Below are 22,589 nucleotides of genomic sequence, written 5' to 3'. Positions count from 1 at the left end.
CTGACACTTCAAAGGCTGAAGACACTGGAGTAAGCAGAGTCTTAGAATACATTATTTGCAAACACACAGTCCTTTCCACAATCAGCCATTTTTAATGATAACATCTGGTCAGTTTATTTGTCATCCTCACGTGTAATGTACAGCCTGTATCACATTACAAATGAGGATCATTGTTGCTTTCTTACAATGCCTAGACCACTTTCATGCTCATTGTGATACAGTAGATAGCGATGCAGGAACAATTGTGCTGATCCTATGTAAATGGATAAAGGAAGGTAAACTCTTGCTTTTGATAAAATTGTTTTGCATTTCTTGTGCAAAGCAATTCTTCTTGACCCTTTGGTAATCATAGGAGGCAGACAAGTGGAATTTGCAAGGACAGTGTAAACTTAACCAGTGTTTAACTACCATGTGCACTGGGATATTCTGGAACTGAAGCCAGTTATTTCCCACCTTAGAATTCCTGCAGTGTGAGATTTCCTTTTTGTTTCTCACAACTGGTGAAGAGCTGACTTTGAAGTCCACAAAAAGGCTTAATCAGGGGCCTGTTGGATTCTTAATTCTGACTTAATCTGGTCTTTGGAAGCAGATAATGACTGTGCAACACAACATGCTGCTCTGCCCTGTTTCGCTTTAGCTTCTCTTCACAGTCTCTCTGAGCCTCTCTACCCAGACACATCCTCCTGCCATCTTTCCTGCCATCTCTGCTACTTTCCTCTGGGAGTATCCGCACAGGCCTTACTAGCCAAGCCTCTCCCTGCTTTTCTGTCCAGTCTCTCAACTTCTCAGCTCACTTTCTCCCAGCTTCGCTTCACTGTCCCTCCGGCAATTCGGGTGAGGTTTCCTCGCCTTTTAGGCTCACTGCCTTCCTCCCTCATTGCCTGCTTCCTTCCTGCTTCTTGTCTGCCATTCATTTTCTCTTCCCAGCCTCCTCCTCTGCCCATTTCCCCCACCATGCCTGTCTAGGTTTCTCACCTTCTCTGAAAAGTTACCCCATGCTATCTATCGAGATCTCCAACTCCATTAGCCAGTCTTCTGCCTTCTTTGCTCTGCACCCCCTCCCAACTTTGTACTCAGACCCCCACCCTCCCCTGCTCAGTAACAGCTGCTTGTCTTATGAGTAATTGCAACATAACTGAAATGGAGAAACGATGCAATTTTGTTTCCTTTTATTTCCTTGTTTTATTTTTGTTACATTGAATCACAAACTTGTGACTAGGCCACACTTAAGACAGTGGTTTATTCTGTTTCGTGCCAAGGCTAAGCAATGTCCTGTTGTCAACAGGGTAAGACAATTCTGAGGTCAAGTGCTCACATGGCTTACTTTAAACTAAGGCTGTGCCCAGTTGCACATTTTTACGGCTTGTAAATGTACGCATTTGTCTTTAAAAAGTTTGCTCGCTTCAGTTTTTGAAAAACCATGTTTATAAATAAAAACATTTAAAAACTGAATAAATGGGCCCCTTCACTGCAGATGTATCTTGTGACTGTCCCGAAATTATTTTCTTGCAGCGCCTAGATCCTTTGCCTTTACCCCTTCTGAAACCTCTGGGTGGGACTTCAGGGAGCAATGAATGGACAGGAGATGATGTGGCTGAGCTGTTGGTATTGTGTGTACATGCTGCTACTCGCATGACAGAAGGGAAACAGGTCCCTGCAGTCTGATGCCCCACCCATATTTGGCTAGAGTGACTGGGTGAATTAGTAATTCCCCCTCAAGCAAATTCGACTTCTTACTTCTTCATGAATATTTGGATTATGGTGCTGGTACAGATCACTTAAAATCCAGTCACACAGCTTCTTTATTATCCAAAGAGCTCTACTTCCGCAGTTCCCTTGACATCCATGGAGCACTGCTACCATCAATATCTGAAAAATTCTGAGATACATGACTCCACTGCGAACCTTCATATCTAGTATGGACTACTTCTGTAGGTCCCTCAGTATCTGGAGCCCAGTGTTACACAAAACACATAATATCCAAAGTACACAGAACAATGGTTCCCTTAATATCCAGAGGGCTCTCTTCTAAGGCTTCATTAATATCTTCATTACACTGCTCTACAGTCCACACCTCCCTTAATTTCTACAGCACACAGCTCTATGGTTCACTGCAAAAAAAGGGTCAAGGTCTGCTAAAAAGAAGGTAAGACTGCCGAAAGGGTCGGATCATAATTCCGCTGACAAACCCACAAAAGCAGCCTCAGCGCCAAAGACAATGGTGACCGAAGGTCAGCAAAAACAGAAAGGGACCGATCCGACCACAGGATACCAAAGGCCAGAAGACATCATCGAAAGAACTGACGAAAGACCCCAAATGCGATGAAGCAAGGGAGAAGGCTAGAGTGTCAAAGACGCAGGAGCGCACAACCCCCAGAAGGGTCGGATGAAGCAGACCGTCGGGCAAAAGAGCTTGAAAGAAAGAAAAGAAAGCTTGAGGCAGAAATGGCCACTCTCATCCAAAGAAAAAGGAATTCAACGATTGCTTAAAAAAAGTTCTGCATCCAAGTGAAAACCTCAACAATCCCAGCCACGGAGGAGGCCGAATCACCGCTGGAGGCCCCAGCAACCCCAGAACCACACAAGGAAGAACAGGAAGAGTTATTTGAAGCAGATGATTAACAGTACACTCAGGGTACTAATTAATGTACCTACTGGAGAGAGATCGGGTGGGGTTTTTTGTCTAGTCACAGTTTTGACTTCTCTAAGGTAGGGCAGAGGCTTAATATGTCTGCTGCAAAGAACTGTACTAAGCAGATCACAAAACAGTATTTTATGTGCACAGCTCAGTGGGCTAAAGTTTTTGTCACAAAGCCTTGTCACAGTGCAGTTCACAAGTTGCAGTCATAATCTGTTACAGAGAGCACTCTCTGGCATGCACTGCCATCAGAGAGCTGCATGCAAAGTGCATGATACAGTTTAGAAGGTTATGTGTTTCCTAATCTTTTCCCTAATCAATTAGATTATCATAATTTTGCTACAAAAACATTTGTTTGGATATAAATAAATTGATGTTAGTAAAGTCAACCCTAGCCACTCTGTTGAAATCTGAATCCTGAATGTAGGCTTCCCCCAGACCAGGCACTCTTAAAACTACCTTCCAGTATGGATGACATGAACCCTACTCGCTGTAGTCCCCTTTGTCGACATTTTGTATACTGATTTAAACATGTATAATTCATTTTCTCTGTATGTGTGATGTACAGTGCTCCAATACCCTACGCTGGTAAGAGAGGCACTATAAAAAAATGAAATACATGTGAGAGAGGTGCCAGGAGAGATGAGAGGCACTGTTAGAGGGTGATGGCAAGGAAGTAATTGAAGAGCCACAACAAAGATTGCCATATCCTAGTGCACTGTAAGGTCCTAATTTACTACGCTTTAAAAACAAATACAATTAAATATATATAAATATATATAATCAAAAATGTGTCGTAGAATGCACCGTTTTTGCCATTTTTCCCAAACTTTATTTGGGTGGGGGTTCCCTTAAATCCCATTGTAGTGGTCAGGCCCGCTCGCTATGCCTCTTATGGGGGCTGGGATGACTACATTTGCCAGGGCAGCTTTGGGTTCCCAGTCCGGCCCTGCTTCTATCCCTCGTTCAAAGACGGGGAAGGGTGAAGGTGGTTCTTCATTATAGACCAGTGAGGGTCGATGACCCCAGAGAGAGGCCTTTTCTACCATACATCCGGGAAAGGTGCACCACTTGAACGATGTCGCCCGTCACAGGAATAACTTGAGTTCTTTTGATGGGTTTAGGAGCTTCGTGTACACGGACCCTAACACGTTCTGTTGTACCTTAGCGCCATCTGCTGTCCCTCAACTGGCACTGACATGCGAGCGTTCTCTTTTCCCTTCTTGCAGTGGTATACAAGCAATTTAGTCTTTTCATGCCATTTTCTAGAAAAAAAAGTCCGCAATGTAGAACTTAAAGTATAGCTTCATTTCCTTAAGTAATTAGAAATTCCTTTATTTGCTCTATTTTGGTAACTGTGTGGTGATAGCATATATTGATTGATCCCTCGTCCTTTCTGTATTGCTAGAAACGTCTTCTGTTTCCATGCACGAAAGGCAGTCCCAGCACGTTAAGGCTGTGAGATGTAAGTGAGCAGCCTTTGTTATGAAAATGTCTTCTGAGTAGTCGACATTAAACCTCAAGGACACGCTCGCCGAAATACAATGCATATTTAAGAGCTGAGTTTCCAGCCAAACTGAACCTAGTGCATGGAGATTCTCCCACATAACTATATCTTGAGGATCCCAGATTTATAAAAAATTTCAGAAAAGGTCATCTTTACGATTTCTGATGATTATATCATGACAGTTGCTTGTGCCAGGAGCAACCTCTTGACTACTAATTCAATTGTACAGGATCAGGGAAGAAACTAATCACCACTTTAAAAGTATGGGGCTGTCCCTGCACAAACAATGGCAGAAACATCCCTCTCGTGGTATAAAATACAATACTGGCTACTTGTACCTCCCTGGATTCAGTTCAAAACATTTACGGAAGCGCCCCTAGAAATATTAAACTTCTTGGCTTTCAGGACCTGTAGCAAACATTAATTGCACCCTCACAATACCTACATGAATTTATGCACGTTTGGAAGAGTGCTTCCCCACATCAGACGCAAGCTCTACATTATCTAACACTTGCTTTAAGACGTGAAAACCTCTGAAACGTTTCAGCTTCCCGATTCGAACTTTTCAATCAATCAATCAAATTTCGTAAGTGCTTCTCACCCGGTAGGGTCTCAAGGCGCTGTGGGTGGGAGGTGGGGAGGGTGTTACTGCTTGTAGAGCCAGGTTTTGAGGCGCTTTCTGAAAGTTAGGAGGTCCTGGGTCTTGCGTAGGTTGGCGGCGAGGTGGGAAAAGGATATGCCGCCGGAGGTGGTGCGTTGGTTGCAGGGGACTGTTGCGAGGGCGAGGTTGGCGGAGCGGAGCTGGCAGGTTGGGATGTGGAAGTTGATTCGTTCGTTGAGGTTGGCCGGTCTGGTGTCGTGGAGGGCTTTGTGCGCGTGGATTAGGATTTTAAAGATGATCCTTTTGTTGATAGGCAGCCAGTGTAGGGATCTGAGGTGGGCGGAGATGAGAAGTGCGGCGGCGTTCTGGATGCGCTAGAGTTTTATCTGAAGCTTGGCTGTGGTCCCTGCATAGAGGGCGTTGCCGTAGTCCAGTGTGCTGCTGATAAGGGCGTGGGTGACCGTTCTTCTGGTTTCTATTGGAATCCATTTGAAGGTCTTGTGTAGCATGCAGAGGGTGTTGAAGCATGAGGACGATATGGCGTTGATTTGCTGAGTCATGGAGAGAGACGAGTCAAGTATGATGCTGAGATTGCGTGTGTGAGTGGTGGGTGTCGGGGGTGGTCCTAGGGTGGTAGGCCACCAAGAGTCGTTCCATGATGTCTTGTTGGGTCCGAAGATGATGATCTCGGTTTTTCCTAAGTTCAATTTGAGGTGGCTTGCTGTCATCCAGCTAGCAAACTTTTTCTCCTCTCCTGAATGCTGCAGTCATTACCTGTTAGGTCCTTGTCAAGGACAGGGATATTTTTACAGCAGGAGCGTACACAATATGTCTAGGGCGGCTAAGTCCATTTATCTGGCAACCATATTGACCGCACTTGTGAGTTGTGCACTTTTTGCGAAGGTCACAGTGCTGCTTACTCACACTTGCCAACCCTATCGATTTAGTCAAGAGACTGTTCGTTTTAAGCAGCCCTTCGCCTGTGGATCTGCACCTCACATGCTTCTACTTTTTGTTCAGCGTACAACAAAAATGAAAAAAAGTCTGAGGCTCTGGGAAGAAAGACTGAGGCCCTGGGAAGCAGCGGCTGCTTGAGACTCTGGAACACTAACAGCCAATCAGTTACTGTTAATTGACAGCACAGCCAATCAGAGGCCATGGGGGTGGGGCATTATATCCAGGCACTGCTCTTTGGCTCCGGTCATAACTGTGCATGTTATAAAAATACTGCCAGGTATAGTTGCATTCCGAATGAAGGGCATAACAGGTGAAGTGCAAATGACAGAAACTTCTGGAACCAATCATATATTTCTTTTAACTCTTCCAATGACCGCGGTCATGGGCAAGCATGGAGGTGAGAAGTTATATCATGACTGTCCACACAATGCCCCTCTGGTGAAATCATGATTTGCAGAAGTAAAATTACACTTTTGTTTATACTTACTATTTTTTCATATTCACAAACTACAAGTTTAATTTTACTGACAGTAATTTTACGAATGCGGACCACAGGCCTAGAACCTTCTGCCTTACAACTGAACATGTGTCAAGGTATACAATAGTAACATTAATTTACTAAACTATTATGCGTGCTACGTGTTTTGACTGTTTACTCCAATTTGATTTTGCATCACCTAATGCCATTGTGCGGTCAATTTTGTGAGATAATCACTGCACTTATTAATATTTTTGAATCCTGAAAAATCCTACCTATTACTGGTCACATAATATTGGCAAAGCACCCAGTCAACAAGGCCAGAAACACTAAAGAGAACACAAATGTGGACAAAAGAAGGGCCTGGTCTGAAAGGTGCTACCCCTAGCCTCTTCTGAACATGGTTCTCTGATGCATAGGTACATGCATAAGTTAGATATTAAGGTCAGGACCTTAGGAATGTTGTAAAACAAGAGAGTGGGAAATGGATAGAAGGGGAGTCTCCAATAAAAGGGTACTGGGTGTGCCATTTGAGGATCCAGGGAATCCATCTATATACTTATATATTTGACCAACTAGACTGTTCATCTCTATGTCTTGTAAGTGGCACATGTTCGACCTCGGGCTCCGGATAAACTAGGCCAAATCAAAGCAGACACATCAGAGAAGTTGAGGGAGCAGGCACACAATCAATATCAGGGCATAAGACACACGTTGAGCAGGCAGGCCACGAATATCAGAGTATTCCACATAACAAAAGCAAGTGGAGCACCAGAATCAGAACAACACACGTAGCAAGAGCAGAGAGGATGTGGGTATCACCTCATTCAACGTACAAGGTGCAGGCAGGGATCCAGTAAGAATTTTTACCATACAAAAAGACAGACTAGCCATGAAACAGGGAGGGGCTTACAAAGCAGGCACAGTACACCTGCCAGTACCACAGGAGCCTGCACAATAGGAGTTAGGACAATAATGTATAACATCATTCCCTACTGGATACTCCGTACCCACACCCCTGGGCAAGATACCAGTAGCATAGCCACCCACAAAGCTGTACTAGGCAGATCTATCAGCCATGTACCTGACTAAGGTCAGGCGAGGCACTGAAATCAGAGCAGTTCACACAGGAGAAGCAGGCAGGTCACTTGTATCAGAGCAGGCCACACTGCAGAAGAAGGAAGAGGTCAGCATTATCAGACCATTCCCACCCACAGGAGCAGGCAGAATACCTACGTTGCCATACATGCAGTACACTCTTGCGGCCGTGGAGGTTTCGGAAACATAGCAGTCCACTTTTTGATACCCATGTCACCATTAATGATTCACTGATAATTAACCTAACACACTTCTAGATCTTTAAACCCAGAGTTGGGGCTTGTTGTAAACTTCTCGTCCTGCTTGTTGTCAGGCAAGTACAGGTACCATGTTTGGTTCCACAGTGGACCTCTGAAGGTCACCATCTGCTGTTGGTCCAGAGATGGGGGGTTCTGGCAGCACATATGAATCAACTGTGATATGTGATATGGAGCCCCAAATCCAGATGGAGAGATCACAACAGCTAATTAAACTTCAGTGGAGTGGAGCCTGTGCGGCTTAACATGGCGTCATTGATGAACGAGTAGAGAGGTAGCCTCAGGACACAGATGTAATGCGAGCTGCGCCTTTCACTTTGACAGCAAATCACATGCTTTTCTAGCATCTGGGGAGGTCGATGGCAATAGGATTTATGTAGCCACTATTTCTGTGGGCCTATTCTTGGCTACTTTCTCAATGTGATTTACATTCAACAATCCGTATTTTTGGAGCAATTAATGCATACCTTTCTACAGGCAAATATAAACATTTTGTGCATAATCCTCGAATATTCAAATGGATGAATTTCAATTCACCAAACACTGTGTGGACTCAAATAGCAGAAAAAGAAAACACAAATCGCAAAACCTAAATTAGAATTGTGCCATTGTGCTCTCTACAGAACACTCAATAGCCACTGGTTTTGAAGGCAAGTAAGCATAATCTCGACATTAAATTTTAGGAAAATCCTGGGATTAATATTGTCTCTACAGGGATTAGAATAGTCCACACCACCCAAGATATCAGTGATTGACATACTCCTAGGTGCTGATTTAGATGCTGGTGGTGAGGTTGACTCAGATGATTTGTTGCAGAGGTGAAACACTTACAGTTGTAGGATTCTAAGTGTTTCAGGGGTGGAATTACCACTGCCATTCTTAGAAAACAGTGGCTGTACTTTCTAAACCAGGGCTTTTAAAGTCTGGGTCAGCATCTGAATGAGGTCAAACTGTTCTTAGTGGGGTCACAGAGTGGCTTTAGTATCATGGGCTATGATAATGTTTTAACATAGTGTAGTTCTCTGTACATTTATATTCAAGGATTTTAATGGCTATGGCCTTATGAGGCTAAGGGGATAATGTTGTGTACTTTTAAGAGTCACTTTCCTGTGAGGCATTTTCTTCTGGAGATGTTAGCGTGTTTCACGATTTCCCGTACAATATCTCTTCAAGAGCCCAAACTCTATGTCTGTTGTTATAAAGCAGTGATGTTGCACATTGAAAAATCAGCACTAGCAGTGAAATAAACAATAGCTCTCTCTTTCCTCCCTCTCTTTCGTTTTCTTCTCTCTTTGGAGCTCAGTCCATGGAAACATCCAGACTGTGTGTCCCTTTATTGGCCTTGTGATTTTGCTCACGCAGAAACATACTGTGGCTTGTTAATATGGAGCAACACACCAGTGCTTAATTTGTAAACAAAAAAGTGCAGGTGCTCAAAGCCCTCCTCTTAAACACGCGGCTGCAGCAATTAAATGTGGGAACATGGAATACTGAGGCAGCGTAATCCTGAAGCCATCTCGGGCCTCTTTAACCCATTTACAGCCACTCCCTGTCCCTTCAGGTAACTTCAGGTAACTTTTTGCAACTTTCTGTATTCTCCCATTGTGAAGCTTTTTCATTTTTCTCTTCCTCCATCCGCAGTAAATGCTTGAGGCAGGAAAATAAGCGCCGGCCCTAAAAAAGAAAAGGGCCGGTGCCCCGCACTGGAAACAGCAAGCACAAATTAAGCACTGGCGCACAAACACACTATTCATCGTCAGAAGACATGCACACAAATGCTTTGTGAACTTATACCCTGTCACTAAACATGCACACACAGTATCCATTTTCAGGAAACACACACATACACGTTCCGTGCCTTGTCACTGGACACGCACACACACGCACACACACTGTCTCTCAGTTGGTGAAATTCCTAAACAGGAGACATCTGGCCTTGCTGTGTGGGTGCTTTGCCATTATAAAATGACCGCCAATACAGGCAGGTTTCAGGGAGAACCACTGGTTGGGCACGCAACAGGGCTCCATGTGCCACTGCGGTTCGAGTTCGTTGTTCTTCATGTTGGACTGTTGATCATGTACCGCGGGTCCACTGCGAAGTCTTACGCAAGACGTATTTGTTGATTTCAGGGCTTGGGAACGGACGAAGATACCCTCATTGAAATCATCTGCTCGCGGACAAACCCAGAGCTTCACGCGATCCAGGCCTCCTACAAGGAAAGTAAGTTGTCCAGCAGTGATTCTATTTTTGGGTGATTTCTTTCCAACGAAAGACCACAGCAAAAGACCCTTGCTGTGATGGCCAGTCAGAGGGGGTCATTCTGACCCCCGCGGGCGGCGGGAGCCGCCCGCCTGGAGGGAGCCGCCATATGAGGCCATTCTGGCTTTCCCGCTGGGCTGGCGGGCGACCGCCAGAAGGCCGCCCGCTAGCCCAGCGGGAAACCCCTCCCCACGAGGAAGCCGGGTCCGAATGGAGCCGGCGGAGTGGGTATGTGCGACGGGTGCAGTGGCACCTGTCGCGTATTTCAGTGTCTGCAAAGCAGACACTGAAATACAAAGTGGGGCCCTCTTACGGGGGCCCCTGCAGTGCCCATGCCATTGGCATGGGCACTGCAGGGGCCCCCAGGGGCCCCACGACACCCCTCACCGCCATCCTGTTCCTGGCGGTCGGAGCCGCCAGGAACAGGATGGCGGTGAGGGGGTCGGAATCCCCCATGGCGGCGCAGCAAGCTGCGCCACCATGGGGGATTCCCAGGGCAGCGGAAAACCGGCGGGAGACCGCCGGTTTTCCTGTTCTGACCGCGGCCAAACCGCCGCGGTCAGAATGCCCTGCGGGGCACCGCCAGCCTGTTGGCGGTGCTCCCGCATCCCCGGCCCCGGCGGTCCTTGACCGCCGGGGTCGGAATGACCCCCAGAGTGTCTGAACGCACGCTCCCTTGGCCGACTCTAAATCTAAAGTGCAGCAGATTCCCTAGAACTGTTGACACACTGCAAGAGACTGTTGTCACACTTTATCAAAGGTTTTATCTGCAGCTGCACACCCGCAGTTGCGTATGTAAGTATTCTGTTCGACGTGTCCATTTTTTATTTGTCTACTTTATCATAAACGAAAGCCCAGAATGTCTTGAGACAAGGGAAGGCCACTCTAAAAGGTGCCAAGTAAGCATACAAAGCTTTTGCCCTGTTTAACTCATGCTACTACGATCTACCAGACTTGCTTTGGAAGTACAGAAAACCCAGCAGTACACCCCAAAGTCCCCTTTTCTGTCGCTGAGCATTGGTGTTGTGCTCTGCCACTCTGGCGGAGGCACTGAGGCCCTGATTCACAAAGGGAAACGTAGACACTTTTGTGTAAGTTTACGATTGCTTGCTATTCACAGAGGGCTTTACGGGTAGTATCTTTACGAGTGCGGAGTCTCCACACATAAAAATACCTAATTTTTATGTGCGGAGACTTCACACTCGTAAAGATACGACTCGTAATTCCCTTTGTGAATAGCAAACAATCATAAACTTATACAAAAGTGTACGTTTACCTATGTGAATCAGGCTGTGAGTTAGGTATAGTTAAGTGGCTCGAATGAATCAATCCAGCCAGCAGCTCCTAAGCTAACTACAAATATTCTCCCTTATGTACTAACACATTTTCACGTAGGCACAGAATTGAAAAATGCTTTTAATACATCAGTCCCTACATGTGTCAATCGCCATGGAATGGGGAATAACTGTGCACACGTTATTTCCAAGCAGACTTCTGCAGGGAGTTCTCAGTTTTGGGGGCATTATTGTTCACATTTACCATCTGCTCTGAGCAAGTGGTAAATGTGAACGTCATCTTTTTTGCCTCAGCAGAATGTCAAGCCGGATAGACTTGTGACTGGCAGCCAGCTGCACTTGCAGCCCAACCCCAAAGCAATTAAACTTGGATCCCATGTTCCTGTACTAGGAATTCCAGGTGGTGTAATACTGGGCCACTTATAATTAAACGGAGAGGTACTCCTCAGGAGTCCAGTCTACTCAACTTCTAATCGGCCCTTAACTGCCCAGAATGGCGGTCATCTCGAATGAAAGAAACCTTCACTACTTGCACTTCAGACATACTAGTCCTGGAATTAAACCTCAACAACTGTGTCAGTTGCTTATTGTTTAATGGATAAGATTCCGAAGAGGTTGAGCAGAGAGTTTCTTATCTGACACGAGGTCACACCTTAACTTGCCTGTTTGCATGACCCATCCTTTTGAAACTCAGTGGCCTCATTAAGAAGATGGTCTTGTGGGCTGAGAACATCCGATCATTTCTTAGGAGTTACAACCTATTGTGTAAAGGAGACATCACTGCAGGGTGGGTAGTTAACCTAAAAGCTACCTGCAAGCGGTGTCCTATGTACCTTTTCTGTTCATTCCGTGAAAAACAGTTGGAACATTCTTTAATGTTTGCAAAAGCTAGGGAATTGTGTGATTCCTGCACTTGCTTCAGTAAGTCGGGCACCTGAGGGCTAGAAGGAACCAATGATGCTGAATATTAGCTACCCCACCTAACCTTAATGTTCAACATTAACACAACACGGTTTCTTCTCTTTAGTGTTCAAGACAGATTTAGAAAAGGACATCACCTCCGATACTTCTGGGGACTTCCGGAAATTGATGATTGCTCTGGCAAAGGTAAGATTGCAGTGTGGCCACTGTCACCTTATCTTTTATGATCTTTGTGGTACCGGCCTCTCATTTACTGTTGTGTTTATTATCAGAGAAGATCAGGATGGTGAATGGAATAGACGGCCCCAGATCCCCTGTTGTTTAGTAAAGGAAGCATAAACCTCTGGGTCCTGCTGCACTGCACATTATTTACTATTTATCACTACTTGGAACAATACAAGCAGAAGTGAGATGGTTTAACAAGAAAAGACTTGATGCAGCCAATATTGGACTCTAGGGGCCAGATGTGTCCATGTTCAGGTTACCAAACAGCCAATTTTTGTGATTTGCTATTTGGGAATTGCAAACGCCCATGTAGGAAAGTGTGCTTTCCACTTTCTGCGATTCCCAGTGGGTTGCAAATAGACCTACCTCATTAATATTCATGCAGTAGGTCTTGCTTTGCGACCCATTGGGAATCGCTAAAATTACAGATATGGTTGTCTGCTGACCCCAGTAGGCCACCATGTCTGTGATTGCCTTTAAATTAAGTAATGTTTTTTTTAAATGCAGCAAGCTTTCCTTAAAGGAAAAGGGGATTCATTTCAAAAACAAAAATGAAAAGTTTGGTTTTCATTTTTTAAGAATAGGCAGTGGTCTGTGCGACCCCTGCCTGCTCTTAAAAAATATTTTTAAAACCATTCTCAAAGGGGAAGTTGTCCCGTTGGGGTCCCTTCCGAATGGGTTACCACCTACTTAGGTGGTAAAATGTAAATGTTTTGTGATTGCATTTTGGTCGCAAAACATTCACACATACCAGTGTGATTCGGTATTAGGAAGGGACTCCCTAAACAGGCCCCTTCTTAATACCGAATCGCAAACCCTATTTGTGGTTTGGTAATAGGTCATCGAATCACAAATAAGGCCCTTGTATATTTCAAAATGTTTTTTTCCGGACGCAAACGGCCTGATTCTGCAAATCAGACCATTTTTGAAAAAAATAATTTGTACACTTGACCCTTTATGAGTATACATCTTTCACCAATGCTCAGAACAAATTTAGGTAAAGTAATGTTTGCAATATGTGTAGTTGTAGATCACATGCTCTGTACTCTCCTGCCATCTAACGTCCAGTTGAGAATATTGCAGGTTTGATGTTTGTGGGAGGGATTACTTAGCCTAGTTCTCAACAAACCTAGGACAGACCACTGCCTTTTGTGCTGCTTTTACACGATCCTTCCACTTAAAGTTTTACGATCTGGTGGTTGCCCTAGTATTACAAGGTTTGAAGGCTTGTTTTCATTGTTTAGATAAACTGACTTAAAACAATTCCGTCTACTTAACAGAATGCTGTAAATAATGAGATGGGGGAGGCAACTTTGGTCTACAAGCTTCAAGTGAAAGCTGCACGGGCAAAAATACTAAGCAACATTAATTGTCTCTCACAGGCTCTTGAGTTGCTTGATTGTGAAAGCAGAAAGCTTCAATTATCTGACGTTGAGGTGAAGGATGAACAAAGTTATTATTGTTCGTGACTAATTGCATAGCATATAGAGAAAAGTTTGTCTCTGACTCGAATAAATTGATAGAAGACAGAAAGAGGCTCTATTAGGTTTGGGATTATCAACCTAGTTAAATTATGCACGGGGCTACCTCTATAAAGTTGATTACCCAATTAATGGTGATGGTCCCAGCAGTCTTCTGTGCCTTAACCCCGTCGGAGCTCCAAGAGCTAAGGGCATGTCCAGGTTTTAGTGGCGCCAAAGAGTCTAAGGTTAAGAAAAGTTTGTCTTTTCTGATATGTTCCCTAAGTATGGGTGACCTCATACAAGTTTTGAAAAGAAACCCAGATAGAGGGGTGAGTACGCCCCCCGACACGAAAAGGGCTAAGTGGTAAGGATGATATATAGGCCCATATTTATACTTTTTTAGCGCCGCATTTGCGCCGCATTTTGACGCAAAAATAGCGCAAACTTACAAAATACAGTAAGGCCCATATTTATACTTTTTGACGCAAAACTGCGCTAACGCAGTTTTGCGTCAAAAAAATTAGCGCCGGCTAACGCCATTCTGAAGCGCCATGCGGGCGCCGTATTTATTGAATGGCGTTAGCCGGCGTTAGCCGCCGGCGCCGTCTGGTGTGCGTTAAAAAAAACGACGTACACCAGGCAGCGCCGGCATAGGGGAAAATGGAGCTTGGGCGTCAAGAAATGGGGCAAGTCAGGTTGAGGCAATTTTTTCGCCTCAACCCGATTTGCGACATTTTTTTTGACTCCCAACCCCCATAGAAATGACTCCTGTCTTAGCAAAGACAGGAGTCATGCCCCCTTGCCCAATGGCCATGCCCAAGGGACTTATGTCCCCTGGGCATGGTCATTGGGCATAGTGGCATGTAGGGGGGCACAAATCAGGCCCCCCTATGCCACAAAAAAAAATGGAAAAAAAAACACTTACCTGAACTTACCTTAATGTCCCTGGGATGGGTCCCTCCATCCTTGGGTGTCCTCCTGGGGTGGGCAAGGGTGACAGGGGGTGTCCCTGGGGGCATGGGAGGGCACCTCTGGGCTCCTTCAGAGCCCACAGGTCCCTTAACGCCTGCCTTTTGCAGGCGCTAAAAAACGGCGCAAAAGCGGCCGTACGTCATTTTTTTTGACCCGCCCACTCCCAGGCGTGATTTTTGCCCGGGAGTATAAATCCGACGCACATGCCTCGGAGTCGATTTTTTAGACGGGAACGCCTACCTTGCATATAATTAACGCAAAGTAGGTGTCCACGCTAAAAAATGACGCTAACTCCATGGACTTTGGCGCTAGACGCGTCTAACGCCAAAGTATAAATATGGAGTTAGTTTTGCGACGAAATTGCGTAAAAAAAAACGATGCAATTCCGGCGCAAACGGAGTATAAATATGCCCCTAAATGTAAGTTTGCGCCGCTTTTGCGTCAAAAAGCGGCGCAAATGCGGCACAAAAAAAGTATAAATATGGGCCATAGTCTCCACACTTACATGGCAGGCTTGGAAGTGACAGTCCTACAACACGGTTCATCCCTCAAAGTCCTCAGTTTAAAAAATTATCCATGTCACCTCTGAAATCCTCTTGCCATGATCGCTTTTTGTTGATAAATGTAGAATATTGTATAATACAAGCACCAAGGCTCCATTCTGGAAGCACCTACCTTCCAGCATTGGCTTCAGGCTCAACAAACCCCAAAGATTGCACACTCGTTTAAAACACTAGTATTACTCTGGCCAGTGGGGGCGAGAACGCCAGCCTACATGGTCATTTGCCCCAGGTTAACGTTCATAGGTAACTATTTCTTCTTTTCCTTTAGGGTAAAAGGCCTGAGGAGAACTCTGTGGTGGATTATGAGAAGATTGATCATGACGCCAGGGTAAGCAATCTTCCAATTAGAAATCAGTGTATCGTGAAAATATTTGTATATTGGTGCCATATCTGGCTATGCATGCGTGAGGACGAAGAAATATCTTTCCTAGTCCTGTCTCTGACTTTTTTATATAGCATCCTTCCCTACGGCAAAACGTTTTTCAGACATTTCTTGGGCATTGTGCTGTGAATCTGTATGGACTGTCGTGTTGACTTCTATCAAACTTGTATTTAGGTGTCCCATCTTTGTAACTCTTGCAGTTCTCAATTTCAACCCCACTTGTGTAGATCTGCTCTTCTAAAAGAGCTTTTCCAGATGCATGTCTATGGCTTGTTCCTCCATGCCTCCATTTTAAATACTGCTGGCTTGCCTGGCAAGTACTAAGAAACTGGGGCTTTGTAGGGGTTTGAAAGCTGAGGTCAGCACTCCAGTTATGTTTAGCTGCCAGATTTGAATCTTAAAGTGAGTGAGGTTCTCAGATAACTATAGTGAAGGTCATCGAAGTGCTACTAAAGACACGCGGCCTGTGTGATGGGAGGGATCTGGCTCTACAGCGAGACTTGCTTGCGACTTCTTTGCCTTCCTGGAGCCAGCTTTAACCTTCAAGGAATGGAGCACTATGTCACGCCCTTCAAAGGCCTTCAGTGGGAAGGATGAGTTGATCAGTGCAAGCTTGCTTATCTTCGAATTGAATAATCAGTGTGACAGACAAGTTTGAATAGAGTTAGATTATTGCTCAATTTGAGCTTTGTTTTTTCCTTTGACCTTTAATAGTGTGATCTGTCCACAGCCAGACCACTTTACACCACCATATAGAGAGGTTAAAGCCCATGTAACAGTTTATGTCAGCTGCGTACTATCTTGACTAGGAGGATAGTGATGTGTTCGAGAAATAGTACAGAATTAAGTTTAAGATCATCAACTGCAAAATGCTTAGAAGCAGTGCAAATAATCAATAAACACATTGAAAAAGTTTAGAGCCAGGACACATCACTGGTATAGAACTTTACTGAGAGGCATTAAAGTTGTTTCTCTTCTGATGCTAAAATAAACTGTTAGCTCTTTTCTTTGTTTCTTACCCCTTTCCAACATAAGATGTTCAGAGCTGTTGCCCATTTGTTTTAGGTGCACTGTGCCACGTGCCTGGGTGACTCCTACTGTTTACTTATGATGCCTGATGACTGGGCATCTTTGGTTTGGTCAACAGAACTGTGTGGCACGTGTACGAATAGAGATGTTTAGGCACCGAACTCTGCTTTATTTTGATCACCACTGTGCATAAAACAAGATGGTGCCAGTAACTCCTGCTGCAGAGTGACTCATGCGGGGGGGCACGCATATGTGCTTTCTTTGTGTGGTCAGACTGTGCTCTGTATATATCTGTTGTGTTTGTTGGGCAGAATCTCTCTGCTCTGCGGAGGCATCCTCACTGATTTATTTGTTGATTGCAGGACCTATACGAAGCAGGAGTCAAGAGGAAAGGGACTGATGCAGCCAAGTGGATCTCCATCATGACCGAGCGAAGCATACCCCACCTGCAGAAAGGTAGAGTGCTGGGAGGATCTCTTGGAACCTTGAGGGTGGCTGCGTGGGCAGCACCCATTTGGTGCCATATCTACCTGTTGACATTCATCGTTTGCCATACTCAATACACATCATCAAAATATCATAATATTCAATTGACTTATATCCTTTCTGAACTGAGAGACCCAACTCCATTCATTTTTAAAGTCACTTCTCAAAAAGCACAAACACTGCCAATCACACTTTGCTTGTAGTTGTGCAATACTTACATTTTCTGTTACTCCTGCAAGCTCTTCTGTGCTTCAGACTTGCCGTTCCACCACATGCACAGTGGCCATTTCTTCCATTTTGAGGAAGAGGAGGACCAGTATTGTGTAAAGATGACCTTGCATCTTCAGACAGGTCAAGGAGGCTGTCACATGAGACAGCCAAACACCGTGCACTACCCTCCTATTGTACTGTCCATCTCATCTGTATCTGGCCACAGCAAGCAATAAACTGAAAGAGTAACAGTGACCTATGGAGTAATCTTCCCTTTGGATTAAATAATGAAGTAAATCTTATGGTGTTTGGAAGACAAAACATTACCACACACTTGTGTTTTGAAGATCGTCTGGGAATAGGAGGCTAGAATTTGATATGGGGCCTAGCACTTGAAGCCTATCAAAGATTTTACAAATTAAAAAAATAAGTCTATCCTCCCCTTACTTATTCCTTATTTATTTGAATGGTAGAAAATCTGCTGGAAAGAGGCATATACCAACGAGCCTGGTATTCTCAAAAGTTCTAGGGAGAGCATCGGGAGTGTGCACTCACCTTTTGCACTTCCAGGCGGAAGGGTCTCTCCACTTTACTATTATTTAAGGGGCTGCGGATGGTTGGGTGGGCTCTTCTGTAAAACCGATTGTGCCAGCGCACATACAGGTCTGAATCAATATCCAGGGTGCTTTCCTACATGTGCATGGGGGAGAGGCCCCAGGCAAATGAAGCAACACTTTGCCTCTGTGACTACACCATATTACAGACATAGGCAAAGAGGCCATCAGAAGGCGCATTGTAGGTGTGCCACAAAGCAGTTGTGTGCAGTCAGTGGGCCTTCCAATGGTGTGTCTAGGAAGGAGGGAAAGGGGTTTCACACCCGCTTCCTTCTATGCAGGTGTAGTCACCAGGGGTGGCTCCTCCATAAGGGCGGAGGAGCTTTGCCTCTGCCAGGAGCGACAGCTGCAAACCTTTTCCCCCAAAACGATAATAAACTATGTTTATTATCGTTTTTGGGAAAACAGGGACAGGGCCACAAGGGTGACGAGCAATGAAGGGGAGTGCTTAGCACTCCCTCTCACTGTGCATGTATGTTTCGCCAGCAGTCTCGGGCCTGCCAAACACAGATGTGCAGAAGGGTCTCTCCAGCCAAGCAACACAGTTGCCGGGCTGGAGAGATTCTACACGGGCTCCCAGTCTGCCTGGGGGCGCCCTGGCTTGGGCACTCCCAGCCAGTCTTGATGTTGCTCTGAGCACCGTCAGGATTGGCCACAGGAAAAACTGGGAGCCTGTTTCTGCAACGATACGGAGAAGGAGCGAGGTAACTGTTTTTCAAAAAAACATTTTTTCTAATGTAATGTGTCCCCACCCCTTCACCCCTGCTGCCCCCCACCTCTACGACCCGCAAGCCGCGACTGGTAGTCACTCACTGCACTGGCCTTTATTCATCTGACATCCCCCTGTAAGTGCAGGCAGTTGTATGCCTGTTCATTGAAAAGCGGCCTGGAAGCTTCAAACAGCTGGTCTGCCTTTCACTGATGCGCTTCCCTCACGTGGGCGGGAACTGAGTTTAAGACACTGCATTTATTTTGATATAGTGCTTGGTCTGGGCCCGCCTTACCCAGATAAAGCTGTGCGGTGGCACAGCTCAGGCAAGTGCGTTCTGTTTGTGATACGGACCCTTGAGGATATATCTCAACATTGACTGACCTTAGTCTTAGAATCGTCCACGCCACTCATTAGCAGACTGCTGCTCTCCTTCAGATTATTTTATGCCGAGCCAAAGCTTTGTACTTAGTTAGAGGAAAATCTCAAAACGTGTATTTGAGTGACTCTAGTTTTAATACTGTTTTTTTCAGGCCTTCTTGTGATGCCTTTTTTTCTTCTCTAGTGTTCGACAGGTACAAGAGCTATTGCCCCTATGACATGGTGGAGAGCGTGAAGAAGGAGTTCAATGGTGACATGGAAAATGCCATGGTGAATCTCGGTAAGTTAAGTGGCTACTGCCATCTGTAACTGGAATGTGCAGTGTTTTGGTGATGAACTGGTTCATAGCTATGAGAACGCATACGTAATTGTTCTTGTAAGAGAATAGGCTGTGACCTGAGGATGAGAAGAATAGTTCCCATTTGCAGTCAGACATGCCTCTGAAGGAGTTTCAGAAGTTGTCTCCTCTGCAGGGACTGAATGAGATCCTAAACTGGGTGCATTTAAGGTTGACATTTGAGCAAATACTGTAAATTGCTTCTTGTGACACAATGGCAGGAGGCAAGATAGGTTATGTTAAATGAGCAGGGATAAAACTATGCTGTACTGATGGATGCCACTGTAGCAAAGCAGGCAGGTAAGCATCCTGGAGTGATTGTGCCATTTCCACTTCCATGGAGGTGATCATTTGAGGCCATGAAGAAATAGCCTGCGTCTCATAATCATTGTTTGGCTAGTAAGTAACTGGGGAACAGCTTTGTGTCCAGGGCACCTATATCGGTCCAGTATCACCATAGATCTAGGGCACCTATAGGCTCCATTGTTGATGTCCCTGTAAAAACACATGCAGATGCATGTATGAAATATTCTTGTCGCTCGCATAGTAGTGCTGCAGTGCAGAGCTGCAACACGTTTGCACGTTTGGATACTTATACCATGTAGTGGTTCATTGTAAAAGTGCATTATGTTTTTCATAAGTTTGCATTGTTACTCTAGGATGGGAAGTGACTCTGCAATGCGTTGATGATAGGATGTCAACTAGTGCTCACAATGCCTAATCATCCGGACCATCTTTAGATTGTGTTTTTTGCTGCCACTCTTTGTCGCAGTGATGAGTTTGGAATACACCAAAATGGGCTTTAGGAGAATGTTCATTTTTAGTGGATATTTTTCAGTTTTGGGCTGGTAGAAGAAGAGTTTTAGGCTATGGAAAATATTCCTTTTAAATTCTGACCCGAATTTTTAATGAAGGTTTACGTGAATTTTTAAAGACTGTGCTCGCAACTGGTGTTTCCCTTGTGACCATCGTGAAGCTGGTTGAATAACTTGTCCTTCAGTTGAGACCCAGGACATTTTAACTTTAAAAGCAAAATTGCTGCACAGTGTGCCTTGTTTTACCATAGCTTGCTCCACAGCACTGTTAACTAGTCACACTGTTAGGGATGGAACACTACTTCATAACATCAGTATCCTAATAGACCTACAAAGTGCATATTTCCACATACGAATGCTTTCCAACAAAGGAAACATGTTCGATTTATGGTAGCTCAAGACCATTACCAATTTTCTGTGTTGCTGTTCAATATAAAACCTGCTCATAGAATATTTAACAAATGGCTATCAGTGGAAGCTGCTCACCTAAGAAGCGAGGGCATACATTTTTACCTTTACTTATTTAATTGGCTGGAACCTAGGAAATTCCTACAAAAATGCCGGACATACCCATTCAGAGCTGGACAAATACTGAGCCATTGAGATTCACAATGAACGCAAAGAAGTCACAAGTAATCATTATTCAAGGAAAAGCAACCCAGGATGACATCACAGATACACAGAGATCACTGACCTTTACAACTCGGGGGAGAATGGGATTGGCCAGACGTCACAATCTCAGAGAGAGGGAATTCTTAAATCTGTTGTGTCCTGCATTCACTTAGGTCCAGATGCCAGGTTGCACCTCTGTCAAGCATGGCAGCACGATAAATTGTCGTGGACAGATGTGGTTTAGATGGATCCAGTGGTTGTTTCCTGTGAGGTAATGAATTCTCTCTAATATTAAAATAAATTCAATGTTTTGGAAGCAAAAGAGGGGTTTTTCTAACACCTAGAATTCCAGCACCCCAGGTCCACATTATAAACATGCATCTCTAATGGATGGAAACACAGGTACAGTGACTGACAGAAGATGGCCCCAGTGGCACACACTGTGTGCCAAAACTGAAGATCGGAGAACTGGTGTTAAACTTATTACACATATTGGTACATCCCAATGTAATGCAGATCAGAAAATACCACTATGATCCATTACATGCTAAAGCACTGAGTAGGAGATGTGGGAGGGAAGCACTAGCCCATGGCAATTAATATATGAAACACAAGCAATATGACGTTGGGCATTGCAAATGGGAACAATACTCACTGTAATATATGTCTCATAAATAAATAAATAAATAAAGTAGCTGCCTTATTAAGTTATGTCCTTGTCTTCCATGATTGGAAGACAGCAGACACTTCAATCAGATATTCTTCTTGTGAGGATGGGCACACATAGACTGGTTTGTCACACTGGAAACCAATAAATACCAAAAAGGCTCCACAGTGAAAATGCTCTATGAACAAGTTGGTACAAGATCACTGAGTATGTGTTTTCATCAGTCCTTCTGTTTCAGGATGTTATTTAAAAAACCTGCAGATGCCCAGAATAACAGTGATAGTCATTCTACCATTGTAACCCTGGCAAACATAGTTCAAGTTGTGCCACATAAGGACACTCGCAATACACCCCAATATACACCCATTGATAAAACTGTCCATCACACAACTCAATCCAAAATAAATGATCTTCTCAACATGACTCTTTAGGTAATAGAATTTGAGTATTTAGTTTTTCTGAAAGATGCTTGTAGATATTGAATGAGCTTAGAAGACTGGCAGTAATACATTGTGACTAGTATAGTTTTGGAGGTTTTTGTGAACTCTAGTTTCTGGTGCACTCTGTCAAGTTTCAAAGATGGATTTCACATTTGAACCTATCTTAGACTTTCAACTTAACCAGAGTATACAGCATGACATAGATGGGGGTGCCTACTTCCACGATCCACAAAGCCAGTGGATCAGTAATGAACCTTAACTAGGCAAGGCACTTAAATATGCTGTATTCAAACATTGCTTATGTAAGGATTCCCAGACAAAATAATTTTTTAATTATACACATCTAATTCACAAATAAAGAGAGCGACCAAACACTTAACCTCATTATGATGGGATGCACAGCAGTAGATATTCCAAACAATTTCCGGGGACCTCATTCTGAGAAGATGAGCAAGTTGTTAAATCTAAATGTTACCAAAAAAGTAAACCACAGCCCTCAAGGTTGACAATTATCAGGTTAGGTGAAGTGAAATGTTTACCTTTATTGAGAGTGATTCAATCAGATACCATGAAAGTTTGCTAAAGAAGCACCATCTTGGAATGGGGAAAATATATTCTACCCTCTGCAAGTGGTCACATGATCCTGGAAATAAAAGGTGTACTGATAAACTT

At 44.4% G+C, this 22,589-nt stretch overlaps 1 protein-coding gene across 1 annotated transcript in view; it reads left to right on the top strand.

The window, feature by feature from the left end:
- The window catches only part of ANXA2 (annexin A2), a 103,367-nt gene that overhangs the window by 51,715 nt on the left and 29,063 nt on the right, over positions 1–22,589 (top strand). The window contains exons 6-10 of the mRNA XM_069223464.1: positions 9,667–9,757; positions 12,119–12,198; positions 15,504–15,563; positions 17,009–17,102; positions 19,231–19,326. Of these exons, the coding sequence (XP_069079565.1) occupies positions 9,667–9,757; positions 12,119–12,198; positions 15,504–15,563; positions 17,009–17,102; positions 19,231–19,326 (421 nt within the window). The remainder of the gene's footprint in view (positions 1–9,666; positions 9,758–12,118; positions 12,199–15,503; positions 15,564–17,008; positions 17,103–19,230; positions 19,327–22,589) is intronic.

This window comes from Pleurodeles waltl, chromosome 3_1 (genome assembly GCF_031143425.1).
Source record: "Pleurodeles waltl isolate 20211129_DDA chromosome 3_1, aPleWal1.hap1.20221129, whole genome shotgun sequence".
NCBI lineage: Eukaryota > Metazoa > Chordata > Amphibia > Caudata > Salamandridae > Pleurodeles > Pleurodeles waltl.
The sequence above is the reverse complement of the archived record's forward strand: the minus strand, read 5'-3'. Positions and strand labels throughout refer to the sequence as shown.